The sequence below is a fragment of the Mytilus edulis genome, chromosome 5 (assembly GCF_963676685.1).
Source record: "Mytilus edulis chromosome 5, xbMytEdul2.2, whole genome shotgun sequence".
In the NCBI taxonomy this organism is placed as follows: Eukaryota; Metazoa; Mollusca; class Bivalvia; order Mytilida; family Mytilidae; genus Mytilus; species Mytilus edulis.
In genome coordinates, this window is record NC_092348.1 from 14,459,779 (window position 1) to 14,476,122 (window position 16,344).

Sequence of the window (16,344 nt, forward strand, 5' to 3'; positions counted from 1 at the left end):
GAAAAACACATAACCTATAGCTGACTTTAACAGTACGTGTAAGAAAAATTTAGAAATCTCTTTTATTATGCCATGAATTATCAAATATATTTTAGATATGAATTTACAAGAAAAGTCAATTTATTTTTAGTTGCTACATTTCAGCACAACAGGAAAAGGTTATATAGATATTGAAGATGAAAAAGATAATATAAAAGCTGTTGTACAGAAAAGTGATGGATCAACTCTCTACCTGACAAGGTATTTTGTAGTCATTATAGATACTGTGGATTCATTAAAATTCGTTGGATATAATTTTCATGGATTTAGTGGGTACAGGGGAACCATAAATATTAATGTTCAACAAATTATAAAGTTTCTAAAGGAATGTGTGCTGACTGTTCCCAAACCACTAAGTTAAATATTCTTGAATATACAAGTTTTTCTCAATCCACAAAAATTGGTACCCATGAAAAAAAATGGATCCACAGTATCAGATAGGTGTTATGTCTTCAATATAGGTCATGTTTACATGATCCTTAGTCAATTACTTTTTATTGACTTTGAATGATAACAAAATAGCAAGAAGTTGCACTATATGCTGTGCAAAGTTTATCACTGCGTGTAATAAGATGTTGATTAAATTCCATGCAATGATACTCCAGGAGTATAATGAAAATTCCAAGTATTGTGTAACAGCTAGTGACTGCTTGACAGATAGGAAATGCACTTACATGCTATAACTCAACGTTATTAAGTTCCAAATCAATTACCAAACATTCCTTAATTCAGATAGTTATTAAGGTGGTACCTAACACTACAGGGAGATAACTCTGTAAAATCAGATAAACGTTTTAATTAAGTTGTGTTGTTAAGGTAGCACAATACAAAGATTTTATAACTCCAACTCCCAAGTTTTAAAATGCTGTAACTTTCTTAATAATGCTTGAAAATTTATAAAATTGGTAGTTTTGGACAGATAACAGAATACTCTTTCAAATAAATGCAATGTTGGTTTTATGCAACAATTATGTAACCAATTATAATGTTAACTGTGTCTAAAATATTTTTCACCAAATTTCCTCTTTCAAATGAAATTAGCTTCTGCATAGGTATCTCTAGAGGATTGATTTTATTATATGTTGTTCCTATGGACATTATCTACAAAAGGGTGTCTCAGATTTCAGATAGAATGTATAGAACAAATTTTACATCTAATTGAACATTATCTTCTTTTATGTGGTTAGGATGTTTACACTAATTAGAGATTTATGAGAGAATGGAACACCATAGAGACAATCTGAGACACCCTTTTGAAGCCCATGATGTGTTGATTAAGATTCCGTTAAAATTTTTTTGTATAGTTAAAGAGATGATAGAGCTAAATTCATTCAAGTGAACTTACCCAGATTTTGCCACTAATTACATAATAATTGATTACATAATGATTGCATAATAAAAATATTGCATTCATTTAAAAGATTAATCTTTTATCTATCTATATATACCTCTTTTATTATTTTCTATGCATTCATAAGAAAGTTACAGCATTTCAAAGGTTAGTGATTGGAAGTAAAAAAATCTTTGTATAGTGCTACCTTAAGGGAATATTAAGCTTCTAATGATCAAAATCAGTTTTTGTTAAACTGCTATAATAATAACCAGTGTAATTTTTCTGATAAAATGGTTGGTTCAAATTTTTTAAAAGTTTTATATTTTTGTCAAATGGTCAAAGTAAACACTTTGTCAAAATTTTGTGAAAATTAAACGAGACAAATTAATTTTAGTGAAGTGTTGGGTACCACCTTAAACATGTTAGAAAAGTTACAAATGGTGGGACATGGTCATTGGAGTATACCATTCAGTCAATGAGTGAAGTTTTGATTAAAAGTTGTTAGATAAAATTGAGAATGGAAATGGGGAACGTGTCAAAGCGGCAACAACCTGGCCATAGATGTATGTATGTTAGATGTATGTCAATTGTATGAAGGTTCTATGTCTAGGAACTAGTTAAAAATAAAATTAATGATAAATAGAAGAAATTTTGATTACTTCTGAATCCTATTTATTTCATGTATCAGAATTGTATACTATGTAATGATTTATTTGAATAAAATAGTGTTTAAATTAAATACAAAAATAAAATTATGTAACTGTTTGAAATATAGGTTACAAATTCTGCTGGACCTCTTACAGTTAGGAGTTTGAAGGAATACATGGACATTTGTAATTGTAATAAGCTCAAGAGTTGGAAAGATGACCATTTAATTAAAAACTTCTTTAATACAATGTATGTTATTTTTAATTTCACTTGAACTTTGAAATTGCCATAACCAATATGTGGATAAAGATTAAAAAGCACCAAAGATTAATACGGCTTTTCAAAAATCATATTATTTTTTCCCCCAGAGATATTGCAGCAGTACTAGACAGACATAAAAGATACAACTTTGACAGAACACATTATGTAGTAAGTAAATAGACATTGTGCAGTTTTGATATTATTACTCATAACCTATATATGAATACTGAATAAAAATAAATGGAGCATGTGTCCTTGGGACAAATATGATGTCCCACTTGCACACAACATTATAAAGGAGAAGTAAAAGTTACGTCACCCAAAATCTAACTTGTTCTGTTTTTTGTGGTAATGAGCATTTTGTATAAGTTTTATAACATTTGTTCAGGCAAACTAATGTTAGAGAAAGGAAACCAATGTTCAGAAATACTTATGCTTATGGACAGACATACAGATGAGCAAGGGTAAACCTTAAATCCCCATCATTTCTGTGAATGTGCATTGTGGATGTACTTGAACTCTCTTATATTTTTGTTTTGTTTGATAGTACCACTTCAGGTTGTAGTCAGTTTTATATTATTATGCCCCATTTATGGGCATTATGTTTTCTGGTCTGTGCGTCTGTTCATCTGTCCGTCCCATTTCCGGTTAAAGTTTTAGGTTAAAGTTTTTGGTCGATGTAGTTTTCGATGAAGTTGAAGTCCAATTTACTTAAAACTTATTACACATGTTCCCTATGATATGATCTTTCTAATTTTAGTGCCAAATTAGAGTTTTTACCCCATTATCACGGTCCACTGAACATAGAAAACCATAGTGCTGATGGGACATCCATGTACTATGGACACATTCTTGTTGATACAAGCAGTACATAAGAATATGAATGATAGAATTTGAATAGTTTGCTTTATCATTTTTAGGTAGAAGATGGACAAGATTTACACTTCAAAATGTTAAAAGGAATATTACACAAGTTAAATGTGCCTTGGATACAAAGGTAGGAAAATGTGTATTGGTAGTTTTGAAACATAGAAACTAAAAGAAAAGGCAACTTTATTTTTAATCATTTATTTGAATTGGTTTTTCAATTTTTGTAAATTTTTTCACATAAATAAGACTGTTAGTTTTCTCGTTTAAATTGTTTTATATTGTCATTTCAGGGCCTTTTATAGCTGACTTTGCGGTATGGACTTTGCTCATTGTTGAAGGCCATACGGTGACCTATAGTTGTTGATTTCTGTGTCATTTTGGTATCTTGTAGAGATTTGACTCATTGGCAATCATTCCACATCTTCTTTTTTTGTAGTTAACATATACTGGAAAAAATTGAAAAGCTTTCAAACCCAACTTTTTACTTTTTGTTTTGTCTCTTGATTATTGAACTAATGATAGACAAGTGATCTTTAAAGGTAAATTTTTTATTAATTACTTAGACCTACTTGTCATGGAGGTCTCATAGTAAAATTACATGGATATTTGTCAACTGTTTTATAATGTCCTTTTTATATTCTATTTAGTTATTTTGCCTGACAGTGCAGCTGTAACAACATATAGAGATCACCTCTGTTATCTTTTGGTTTAATCCATATCATACTTATTCAATTTCCAACTTATTGAAAAAAAGCATGACAGAATTGCATCTAAGTATGCTAGACTGTTCTCCAGGTTAAGAAGTGTGATCTTGTATTTTAGCTATTGATCTGAGAGATTTATAGGGTTTCCTATACCTAAAATATTTTTTACTCTTTCCCTCAAAGTTCAACTTTTGGTTGTTTGGTTTCTTAATATTTTATGAATAAGATGAGATGTTACCCGTACTTTTTAAAGAAGATATAGTTTTACTTTTCTTGCAAATGATACTTAAAGTTTTGTTTTAGATATGGTGACCAGATTCACATACGGTTTGGTAGAATATCTAATCTCAGTACAAGAAAAGGAAAAGCAGTATTTCTTGATGATATTTTAAATGAGGCCAAGGAAAGGATAATAAAAACAATTCATAATAAACAAAGTAAGTGTATACCCTACATTTGAATACACACATAATTATTTTCAATATGAAAAATAAATTTATAGTTTGCTATTAAAATTTGTAAAAAAAATAAATTGGGATCATATGATAAGAAGCAATTGCTACATTATTCTCAATTTATTTTGATGACAAAAATACATTTAATCAAATGTAGCAGCGTAAAGCCATCATCAATCAATCAATTTAAACAATTGCATAACTTAAAGAACTAATTGTTTACTTGCAGCCTCAAAAGAAGTAGAAAGTACAGAGACTGTTGCAGACATACTTGGTGTTAGCTCTATAATTGTACAGGATTTAAAAGAAAAACGATTGAATACTTATAAATTTAGTTGGGATAAAGTTTTAAGTTTTAAAGGAGATTCAGGAATTGTGTTACAGTATGCTCATGCTAGATTATGTAGGTTAGTAATGACTATAGTTGTATTTAGGTTATTTTAAAGACAGTAGGCTTTGTTGTTCATATCGACTGAACTTCTTTGAATAATATTTTATCTCTTTAAATCAGAGATCTGTGTTGGTTTTATTTGTGTTTTTTCCTTATTTTTTTAAACTATAAGCATATTGGGAATTTATAATCATGAAGACTATATTTTAAGTAAATTTACTCAGTCTCTTTAATTTCACATGTTAGATTCACACATACAGATAAGTGTTAGTCTTTTCATCAGTCTTTTGGAAAAAACGTGTGCAATAAAGATGACATGATAGAAAATTAATCTTTACTTTACTGCTAAAAATGGCAAACAATCACTTGCTCCTTATCTTTTAGAAAATAATTTTATGAAACTATTTTGAGTGTGGCTTAATTTCTTTTTAAATGATTCAAAGATATTTTATTTTATTTACAGCTTGATAGAACAGTGTGGGTGTGATATTCATAGTATAGATTTTGACACTAAATATTTAACAGAACCAGAAGCTATACAACTTATATTACATATTGCTAGGTAAGATATGGTTATACAAATGGCCTTATAAAGGCTTACATTTTAAAAGTTATCAGTACTGGAAATTATTAAAAATTGATGTTTTTTTCAAACTGGAGGGTGTTAACAATAGCCCTGAGATGAGATGTGGCAAAGAAACATCCTCCAGTTTAAAAGACCATTGATATTCTGTTTATTGCTATTGATGTTTACATTGACAATAGCACATGCACCTTAGATTCTGTAGAACATTTTCTATCTCAAGCCAGTAGCATGGGATGAAAAATTATGAAAAAACAGATCAAAGAAAAAGTACACAAAGTAGCAATAATGTTTAATTTATATGTAATCTGTCAAATATATCAATATTGACCATACTATCTATATTGAAAATACATCTTGCAATAGGTTATGATAATGTTGCTTTGAAAGGAAATGAGTTTTGTAAGAAAAAGAATTTTTTAAAGATTATTTTTAAGTTTACTAAATACGTTTTTTCTATAAAAAGATTAGGTTAGGATTTGTTGTAGTTAAAAACAACCAGGTAAATATCAAAACTATAACATCCAAATTATAACATTTGTTCATTAAATATACACACTTATTCTGATTTTTTTATACAGTTATGAGGACACAGTGGATAAGTGTTTGACCAGCCTAGAAGCATGCCATCTTGTCCACTATTTATTTTCTTTAAGGTGAGGTTTTAAAATGTTTTGATGACTTGTTATATTGAATGAAAGGTATGGAAGTATTAATTAAAGTTACAAGCAAATGTAAAAATAACTAGATACAATTATAAGGCTTAGAGATGTGGTTTAAAAATCACACAACAGTGGGAAATTAATATACTGATATTTTGACATTGCAAAACAATATAATAGCACATAATAGCACTGCTCAGAAATCATCATAAAAAAAAATGATAAGTAATTTAAAGTGATGACTAGCCTATTCTAATATTTTGTACTAGTTTCTAGTATCAAGACTTTCTGGGATATTTTTGCTATCTCTTTGCTAATTTCACATTTGGATAACTTTTTCTTTTGTTTGAAAGTATAACCAGGTTTTTCTTCATTTTCAGTAAATTTATAAGTGTTGCTCATCGTAATTTAAAAGTAAAAGACCAACCTAAAGAAATAGCTCAGGTTTGTATATTTTTAATATAAAAATAGATATAAAACTTGTACTGTAAATTCAGAAATTATTGCATTCATTTATTATTGCTATCTTGTCATTTTAGGCTAAAATGCGATTTTAATTTTTTACATATTGAGAAAAATATTGTTTAATTCATGTAAAAAAATCCTAATATGAGTTTAATTTATTGCAATTATTATCCTATTGCATTTTTTGTAATTTCTGAATTTACAGTATTTTGATTGTAAACAAGAGTTTACAAATCAAACTTTTAATAAATAGATGTAGTCATTCACAACAACAATAATGATACTGGATAGAAAATTTAAGTAACACCAAGAATAGTATTTTTTAAATTCAGATATTTTTGTGCAAGATTGTGAGCTAGTATTATTTCGTTTTCATAGATTATAAGTCAACTTGTTTTGTTTTTTGTTTCAGGCACGTCTACAAGTTTTCAAGTGTGCTAAAACAACTCTTGCCAATGGTATGACACTACTAGGAATAACGCCTTTAGACAAAATGTGATACCGTTATAATAAAAATTAGAATAAACAATCTATGGCTCAAGTGTTATTTATACACATCATATAGGTGTGCTAAACTGAAAATTAACAAGTTGGTGAATGTATTAGACCAAAAGCAAAGAACTTCCATGAGGCATGTCGCATCAGGGTTTTCAAACATGAATGCTGGGTTTCTATTAAAATAAAAATTGAAAAAAAATTTACATGATGGAAACGCAATAATGAAATAGTGCATCATTATTTACTTAGAAAGTGTAATACAACATTGCCTTAATTGATACTTCACGTTTTTTTTGTCATCAAGAATTCTTTGTTTAATGTATTGTAAATTCTGATTTTGTCGTTTTGGTACATCTCTAGTGTTGTTCTTTTTGATGTGTTGATGTGCTCTCAACAATCTTTGCATTTCATGTTTGGTTTGTAAGCAAATGTAAAACCATGAATCAGGTTTAGATGTGTAAGACGAGTTTTATATCAACTAGATAGCTTAAGGTTTAATACCAACACCAAATTACATAAAAATAAGCAGATAGAAAATTATACAGGAAACACTATAAGCTGTGAGCTACCCAACACCCATAGGTTCCCTTAACATTCATATGTGTGTTGTCAGATAAGTAACTAGGTGACTGGAAACCTTTGAAAGACTTTACAAATACACTTTATCCATACCATTCTGGTTTTCTCATTTCAAATGCATGTAATGCTCAATGGTTAAGACATTTTTCATGAAAAAATCTAACATGAAAAGTATCATTGAGAAAAGAGTAAAATACCAAAAATACCAAACACCGTTGAAAATTCAAAAGGAAAAGTCCCTAATCAAATGTCAAAATTAAAAGCTCAAACACATCAAACGAATTGACAACAACTGTCATTTTCCTGACTTGCTACAGGCATTTCTTTATGTAAAAAATGATGGATAAACCTGGTTTTAATGCCAGCTAAACCCCTAGCTTGTATGACAGTCGCATACAATTCTATTATATTGACACAGGTGTGTGAACGAAACAAACATAACAGGTAAAAATGACAAAATTGGGGTACAGCAGTCAACATTGTAATATAATCTTGATCGCTATAAAAACAAAGGAACACAAAAATGCATATAGACAAAGCAAATTAATAAAAATGAAAGACAAGAATCCAAGAATTTACAATAGTATGGGATGTATAAGTACAGATAAGTGTTTTATGCAGAAACTATTAAGGAAGGATTTGAAATATTTTTACTGCCTTATATATTTATTTCAACAATAAAAGTCTCTTCAGTGATGTTTGATTGTCATATGATTGTCATGAAAACCTGATGAACAACAAATCAGAGAAAATAGGCAAAATTTGACATACAGGAGTAGACCAATATCATCATATTCTTTCTTTAGAAAGATGTATACACCCATTGGTGACTTAATCATTTCTTGAGCAACAAAGCAACTATTTACTTAATCTGATCTTTTTTTGATTTATAGCTTAGACTGGAAGAATTGGATTTTTAAATATTATTCAATTAGTGGATAGCTGTATTTCATGCTTTTTTCTTTCAATCAAGTTCTGTTTTAATCTTAAAACAAATATTTGTGATGCTTTGAATAATCACTTTATAAAGTAAAAAAAAATGTATTTTTTCCATATAAAAGTTTTAGCCATCCTTTCATTGTAGTGACATCTTTACCATAACATTTTGGTTTGGTCCTTTAAAAATTAGAATGTGGGACAAATATTTATAAAATCATAACAAAAATAGCAAAATAGAAAAAAACTCCAATGCAAGACCTTATAAAATGCCAAAGTTCAAAGCTCAAACGCACCAAACGAATGGAAAACAACGCATGTTCCCGATTTGTACAGGCATTTCCATATATATTAAATTTTGGATTAAACCTGGATATAAAGGTTAAAGTTTAATTTTCAAAAGTTTAGTATTGTAATGATGATAAAATGTCGTTGAAAAGATTCATATTCAACACTATTTCCACTTATATCGTGTGGCTAGTAGCAAGGAGGTCTCATGCAACCTCTGTTCGTTGCTAGTATGCAGGTCCCTGCCAGCTTGGCACTAAAGATTTTCTTTTCAGGATACCGATAGACAGAACACAAAATCAATTTACATTTTGAATCTTTTTCTTCAATTGATCAACCAGTAAAACTGATATCCCTTTGTAAGTTGCTTTTATATTAACGCTTGAATTATTAACCTGATCTAATATGCCACGATCTCAAACTCAGTTGGAAAATTCAAATCCTAGGTATAACTCGGAAATGTTCTTACCAGGCCAGAACATCTAACTGATAAATAGTATTGTATATTCTTTTAGCTGATATTTTTCTGTGAGTGACGACATATTCAGATACAAACTATCAAGATCATCCATGTAAAGTCGGAACTTAGCCTATCGTTTGAAGATCTTTAAAAGTTCTTTATCTTAAAATGCCTTATAAGTCTTCACTACTTGAGATAATTTAACATTCATAAGCGTACATTATCTCACTTTATTATATATGACAGTTTAATACTACTGAAGTCATCTTTGTTGATAAGAGATTTAATCATGTATTGTAAGAAGGCAAGTGTGGTCGTTATTATCATCGCTTCTGTTTTGATTATTATTCAAATGTTTTGCATTGATGATCATCATCTACCAAAGTCAACACACAAAAGAGGAGAATTATCTTATTCTTATAAAAATACGACAGGTAAGTTTCAATTGAAGAAAACTCGACGGAAAGTCATGTAATGTGTATAAAAAAACGTAACACAGACATTTTATAGCTCTAACAAAAATTCAGGTTATTTTTTCTTGGATGTACACATCTTAGAAGCCAAATATTTCTAGAATTAAACTTTTTTTCTTATCCTGATTTTTGTGTAAATATGACTGTAAAAAAATAATTGCGTGAAGAAAAAATCATAAAGTAGTGCACTTCTTTTTTTGCCACAGCCTTTAAAAGTACCGAATGAGATGATTTTCCCATTTTTCATCAATTTATTCCCATATTTGAGCTATTATCACAGTTGTACATTTAAACTTTTTTCATCTTTTACAAATTTATTACTCAAAACATACTTATTGTAATTTCACAGAGCTAAGTTTGATTATAAAATTTCTTAAATTCTTTGATATCTTCCACTTGTACCCCATATTATGGAAATAATTTCAGAACGAGTTACAACAAGACTGAAAAATACATCCTCAGTTTGAATAAATTAAACTGCATATCCGGGGAACATCACATTATTAGTTTTTTGCCAATGCCATAAATATTCCTGTATTCAAAGTATTTTTTAGTGGTTGTCCTGAGGATGGACAAATCATCTCAATAACAACACAGAGCTAGCAATAAGGCACATTTTCTGTGCGTATTATATGTAAAGGCGTGTGAGGTCAATAGTGATTTTTGTCGAGCCTTCGACTTTAGTCGAAAAAGCGAGACTAAGCGATCCTACATTCCGTCGTCGTCGTCGTCGTCGGCGGCGTCCACAAATATTCACTCTGTAGTTAAAGTTTTTAAGATTTTAATAACTTTCTTAAACTATCCTGGATTTCTACCAAACTTGGACAGAATTAAGCTTGTTTATGATCATAAGATAGTATCCAGAAGTAAATTTTGTAAAAATAAAATTCCATTTTTTCCGTATTTTACTTTTAAATTGACTTAGATTTTCTGCCAGGAAACAACACATTCACTCTGTGGTTAAACTTTTTAAAATTTAGATAACTTTCTTATACTATTTTGGATTTGTACCAAACTTGGACAGAAAATTGTTAATTATCAAAAGCTAGCATCTAGAAGGAAATTTTGTAAAAATGAAATTCCATTTTTTTCGTATTTTACTTTTAAATGGACTTAGATTTTCTGCCAGGAAACAACACATTTACTCTGTAGTTAAGCTTTTTAAAATTTAACTTTCTTATACTATTTTGGATTTGTACCAAAGCTTGTTTATGATCAAAAGCTAGTATCTAGAAGGAAATTTAGTTTTCTTCCAGTTGACATTACATTTAGTCTGCAGTTAAAAGTTTTTCAACAGTATTAGATTCATAAACTATCCTGGATTTTTACCAAACTTGGACAGAAGCTTCTTACAATAGACAACTTTCGAGTTCGATGCATTTCCGTCAAAAACTCTGGTTTTAGTGAACGTCATTTGTGCGTTTAGGGGCGTCGTCACTTCCATTCCAATGTTGAGCGAGTGGTTGGAAAACTATAATTCTATATTGTACGAATTATACGACAAATTGAATTCTCAAAATTGACAATCAGCATTGATGTCATTAGGGAATTGTCATTAAGTACCTACAGAACAACCACTATTTCTAGTTTATCCTGCACAATGACGATCACCAAGACGCTTGATGAACGTAAATAGTGCAGGGATACAGGCGACCCCCTCTATCTGGTAAATGACGTCATAAAGGCGCGTATAATTGACGAGTTTTTTCCGGTGACGGATGAACTTGAAAGTGGTCTATTTAAAGATAATAACAACAGGAATATTTTGTTGATTTATTTCCTCATTTTTGTTCAGCCTGCGATTAGCAGAAAGAGTAGGCGAGACACTGGGTTTCGTGGAACCCTTACAAATTTTATTATTTTAAAAAGTTTAAAATCCCTAAATATCTTTTTTAGCTTTTCAACAGCTCATTTTACCCGTCGTAGAACCAGTCTAACGTTAAAAATGGAAAAGGAAAACAAAATGTGTTAAACGCATGAAATGGGTATCTGGCAAACATACTATTTCAGCACTATTTAAAAAAAAACAACAACTGAAACAAGTCCAATTAGGATATGTTTCCTTTAATCAATTTGTAAATATGAACTGCATAGAATTACGATATCTACCACAACTTGTCTCTTTCTTAATTGCGTGAAATTGCAATGGCTCTTTCTTAATAACCACAAATTGTTTCATACAAACATGCAACAGTTGCTAATATCAGGTAACCTTTTCTGATAAAGACAACCGAATTTAAATCATCCGACCCAGGGGAATTGTTTTAAATCTCTTAATCTCTAGTTATTACTTCTTGTGTGAATTAAATATACATTGGTGAATTAATATTTGAGAGAATATACGGAGATACAAATATTTGTAAGAAAAGAAGTCAAGTTAACACAATAACATTATTGCCATTAGATAAATGAAATAAAAAAACACAAAGTTATTTTTGGAGACAGTTTGCATTTCAAAATATATTTGAAAAGAGTTGCGATTTATTTTCTTTCTGAAGGATTATTGTAATCCCTCATTATATGTTTCTGTTGTCTGTCTGCTCACATTATAACGTATGAAATATTTTTGGTGAACATTTTCCTCAGCCTAAACATAGATATCATAAGAAAGTATTTTTTCTTTCTTCCTCTTTAGGCAAACTTATGCAATCGACTAATACATTGTCTGCTTCTTATAAGGACCAAATGTGTTGATTTATTACTATAAAAAATATTGCTTGAAATTGTAGGAAACATTTGACAAAGATTCTTTAGCTTACATACAAGACGTCAAAAAGGTCTTCAAGATTCATATTTAACACAAAAATTAATAATTTAATATCCTTCTGAACCTCCTCCGACAATTGGAAAATAATTCACAATATAAATCTGTAGCTAACACAAGTTCTGTATTTTTGTGATTTTACTTTTTATTTTACTGGCTAACTATATCTCTCACTTGTATATATCAGTCGCATACAATTCCATTATATTGACACCGATATGTGAACAAAACAAACCGACATAATAGGTAAAAATGACAAAAATAGTGGTACACCAATGAACATTGTGTTATAATCTAATCACTACAAAATCAGGCAAATATGCCATCAAAGACAGCAAGGCATACAATTATAGCACATTAGCAATAACAAAAGACACGAATACAAAAATTTACCATAGCACAACACAATGACGGGATGTACAAGTACCGAGCCACGGCAAATGGATACTGCCAAGAAAAGGCTTAACAGTAAAAGTAATAATTTACTGAGTCAAATAAAAGAATACTATAACATATTATGAAGATGATAATCAACGTCAGAATATACCATGTATTATTTATGAACTTGATACAGTATATTTATCAAAGAGGTTTTAGTATTTTCCAATGAACTCTTTTTTTTTTATTGTACGAGACGTTTATTGACACACCCTGTCACTTTCTGCTCAGTCACAGTACTAAAAAACTAAGGTCCCAACCATGTGATGCAAAATTGACCTGAGATGAAGTAGGCTATTATCCTGCCTTGACAGAAACAAAAAACGGAACTTGGGTGTATTATTTCTTGCATCGTTGGCGGTGGATTCAATAATTAGCTAAATTTCAAATGAAACTAATTGTTAATCAGTGGTATTTGGTACGGAGATGTATGAACGTTGTCTTTTAAATGTTAAAGATTGAACTTCCCGATGAGGATATCATTTTCATTTTCATGCACATCAGATATAACTGTTTCTTGTAAGAACCTTTTTCTCAATTGTCCTTTTTCAGGATACAAAAAAGTAAATGACGAGAACTACTATCGTAAAAATCGGTACACTAGAGACTAAAATATACCAGCCCTAATGTTTGCTTACTGATCAGATTGTACCGGCTGTGCACGGTCCAACAGTCTAACAAAAAGATACTGATCCTGTTAAAGAAATCCAAACGAATGACACACATTTTTCGGTTATCTTCCAAACGCAACACATAATACCTATAAAGTTTTGGATAACCAATACGTGAAAGTTCAAAAACTTTTTATAAAGCGAGGGGGCTCTCCAGTCATGCTACAGTGATTCCCTATATAAAAAAGGGGGCGGTGCCCATGACCCCCCTGGATCCGCATATGCCACTACATCATTTAAATGAGTGTGAGCATCGAAATCATATCGTCATTAACTTTGCAGTCAATTTTGTGATAGCTCAAACTTTGTAATGCCATATTGTTCAAAACTACGATTGAATCGTCTTGCATAGAGAATGATCATTCTTGTCAGTGAATTATATATTTTATGATAAAAACAATCAGTCTAAAGCGTCTGGATTAAAACATACGGATATTATTGTAAAATTAACTTATTTTCTGACTAAATTGAAAAAAAGGTGCATTAAAATACTAGTATCACGTATGTAAATGATTTGTATCCATGTTAATGTAACTAACTTATTATTTTTATTTCATAGTTTCTAGGAAATCAAAAAGATTGGATGTACAACTTTATAGCCAACGAATACATGTTTTACACCAAGCTTGCAAGTCAAGACTATATCACCAAAAAGCGAAGCTGAAACAGACAAAAAGGAAATATCTTTTGTACAACAAACGAAACAATTTTTTATTTTGTTTTGTGCAGAAAGTTGGATGTACATTCTGGAAAAGAATTTTTCTGTCTCTAGAAAATAAGATCGTCACAAATCTGACAGACATGTCCCTTGTACATAAAATGGATTTGCCAATAATCTCCCGGGAGTACACTGATGTAGATGTGAAAAATTTCTCTAAAGCAGCATTTTCAGTCTTATTTGTTAGAGAACCTTATTCTCGACTCTTTTCTGGATATATTGACAAATTCTTATATCCAAATCCACATTACTGGAATGTATATGGAAGAAAAATTATAAGCAAGTACAGGAAGAATGCTTCATTAGAAAGTATGGAATGTGGATATGACGTTACATTTGCCGAGTTTGTAGAATATGTTGTAGATACTTATGAATACAAACCACGCCTTCTGGAGGATCATTTTAGTCCTATACATCAACATTGTAGACCATGTGAAATTGATTATAAAATAATAGGAAAAATGGAAACGTTTGGGGATGATGTGAATCATGTATTGAATGAACTCGGGGAAATTCATATTAAGCAATTAAGCGTTGAACAAAACTTGAATGAGGAATTGCTTCATATTGCCAACGATCTGCATTATTATAAGAATCTCAACAAAACATGTCTTGGGTCAGTTAATGTTTTTGAAAGGGTCCGACAGACCCTATATTTACGAGGATTTCTAAGTAAAGGCAACATATCAAACTTTAATATTTCCTCGTTGACAGCTTCAAATGTAAAACAGTATACTCAAATGTTATCTAGTAAAGTATCAAAAGGTGAGAGGCGACAGCTATTAGTATCACAGTACAAATCTCTCGGGAAATCGTTGCTTGACAAAGTAGGAAGGTTTGTGAAAGCAGATTGTGTTCTTTTCGGATACGATACACGGCCAGACGATATTTTTAATCATTTATAAATATAAAAAAATAATGAGTTACATAATTTATAATTTAACAGCTACTCTTAACCTTTTACAATAAGAGAAAATATACTTGCAGAGACAATACTGATATCACCTCATTTGACGTAAAGAATTTTACATGTGAAGTTCCTAATAAGTCAAGGACATTATAAAAGATATATTTAGAAGCTCTAGATTGTTTTTGATCTTTTTAATATTGAATATTTGAGGAATTTAAGTGATAGATTTTACTCCTGTCACTTTTATTTAACAAATATAACAAATTCGATTCTTTGGCAATCAGATTAAAGCTAATTATACATTTTGACTTACCATTCGTGGAGCTCAAAGTTATCACTTCGAAGGAAAACAAGTTTTACTCTTCAACTCCAAGTTACTAGTAAACAATACCATTTTGGTCTAGAATGCCTTAATAATTTGTCTGTCTAACTATTCAATTGTTGTCATACGAAGCAGATATTTAGTATGATATTTGACCTAAAATGCATTAATAATTTGTAGACATATTCTGATTCCTACAATGATTAGATATGATAAAAATATGATACAAACTAACTCTTCCATTTCAATAACTTATTAATATATTTGTAAACCGACAAATAAAATGTTTTCATATTCTTACTTATACCCTGAATGAGAATATCGAATTACAGTATATTGGCTGCTAAAGCAGTTGCATGATTTAAGTCCATTTATTGGATTAATGGGCATTTCAAAATTATAGTATCAACATACAAAATTTCATTAAAATACATCAAAGGTAGGCAAACAATTCAAATGTAAAATGACATTTCTGTCAAAAAGACTACTAAATACTAGTATTATTTTGTTATTGGGCGCAGTAAGGCAGACATGTGCTTATTGAGTAATCTGAACTATCATAACAAACAAATCAATCCGACGTCTCAAAAAAGGTTATCAAAGGTACCAGGATTATAATTTAATACACCAGACGCGCGTTTCGTCTACATAAGACTCATCAGTGAAGATCAAATTGTTATAAAGTCAAAAAATTACAAAGTTGAAGGGCATTGAAGATCCAAAAGTCAAAAAAGTTGCGTCAAATATGGTCAAATTTTGTTGTTTTAATAAGGTTCAAACTCTACCCATACGTGCTCCAATTCTATCAATCACTTAGACACTATAAATTATCCACCTCGGCATGAGATGCGTTATACAGGATCTGTAATACATACT

At 30.2% G+C, this 16,344-nt stretch overlaps 2 protein-coding genes across 2 annotated transcripts in view; both read left to right on the forward strand.

The window, feature by feature from the left end:
- LOC139523034 (probable arginine--tRNA ligase, mitochondrial) overlaps positions 1-6,940 on the forward strand; it is a 20,022-nt gene extending 13,082 nt beyond the window's left edge. The window contains exons 11-19 of the mRNA XM_071316782.1: positions 145-240; positions 2,389-2,449; positions 3,202-3,278; positions 4,159-4,292; positions 4,540-4,717; positions 5,165-5,263; positions 5,866-5,940; positions 6,327-6,390; positions 6,824-6,940. Of these exons, the coding sequence (XP_071172883.1) occupies positions 145-240; positions 2,389-2,449; positions 3,202-3,278; positions 4,159-4,292; positions 4,540-4,717; positions 5,165-5,263; positions 5,866-5,940; positions 6,327-6,390; positions 6,824-6,910 (871 nt within the window). The 3' untranslated portion in view covers positions 6,911-6,940. The remainder of the gene's footprint in view (positions 1-144; positions 241-2,388; positions 2,450-3,201; positions 3,279-4,158; positions 4,293-4,539; positions 4,718-5,164; positions 5,264-5,865; positions 5,941-6,326; positions 6,391-6,823) is intronic.
- Positions 6,941-9,474: 2,534 nt separating this feature from the next.
- LOC139524945 (carbohydrate sulfotransferase 11-like) lies at positions 9,475-15,141 on the forward strand. Its single transcript, XM_071320119.1, has 2 exons — positions 9,475-9,606; positions 14,078-15,141. Exons 1-2 carry the CDS (start codon positions 9,525-9,527, stop codon positions 15,139-15,141), a joined length of 1,146 nt encoding a protein of 381 aa, XP_071176220.1. The 5' UTR covers positions 9,475-9,524.
- Positions 15,142-16,344: the final 1,203 nt, after the last annotated feature.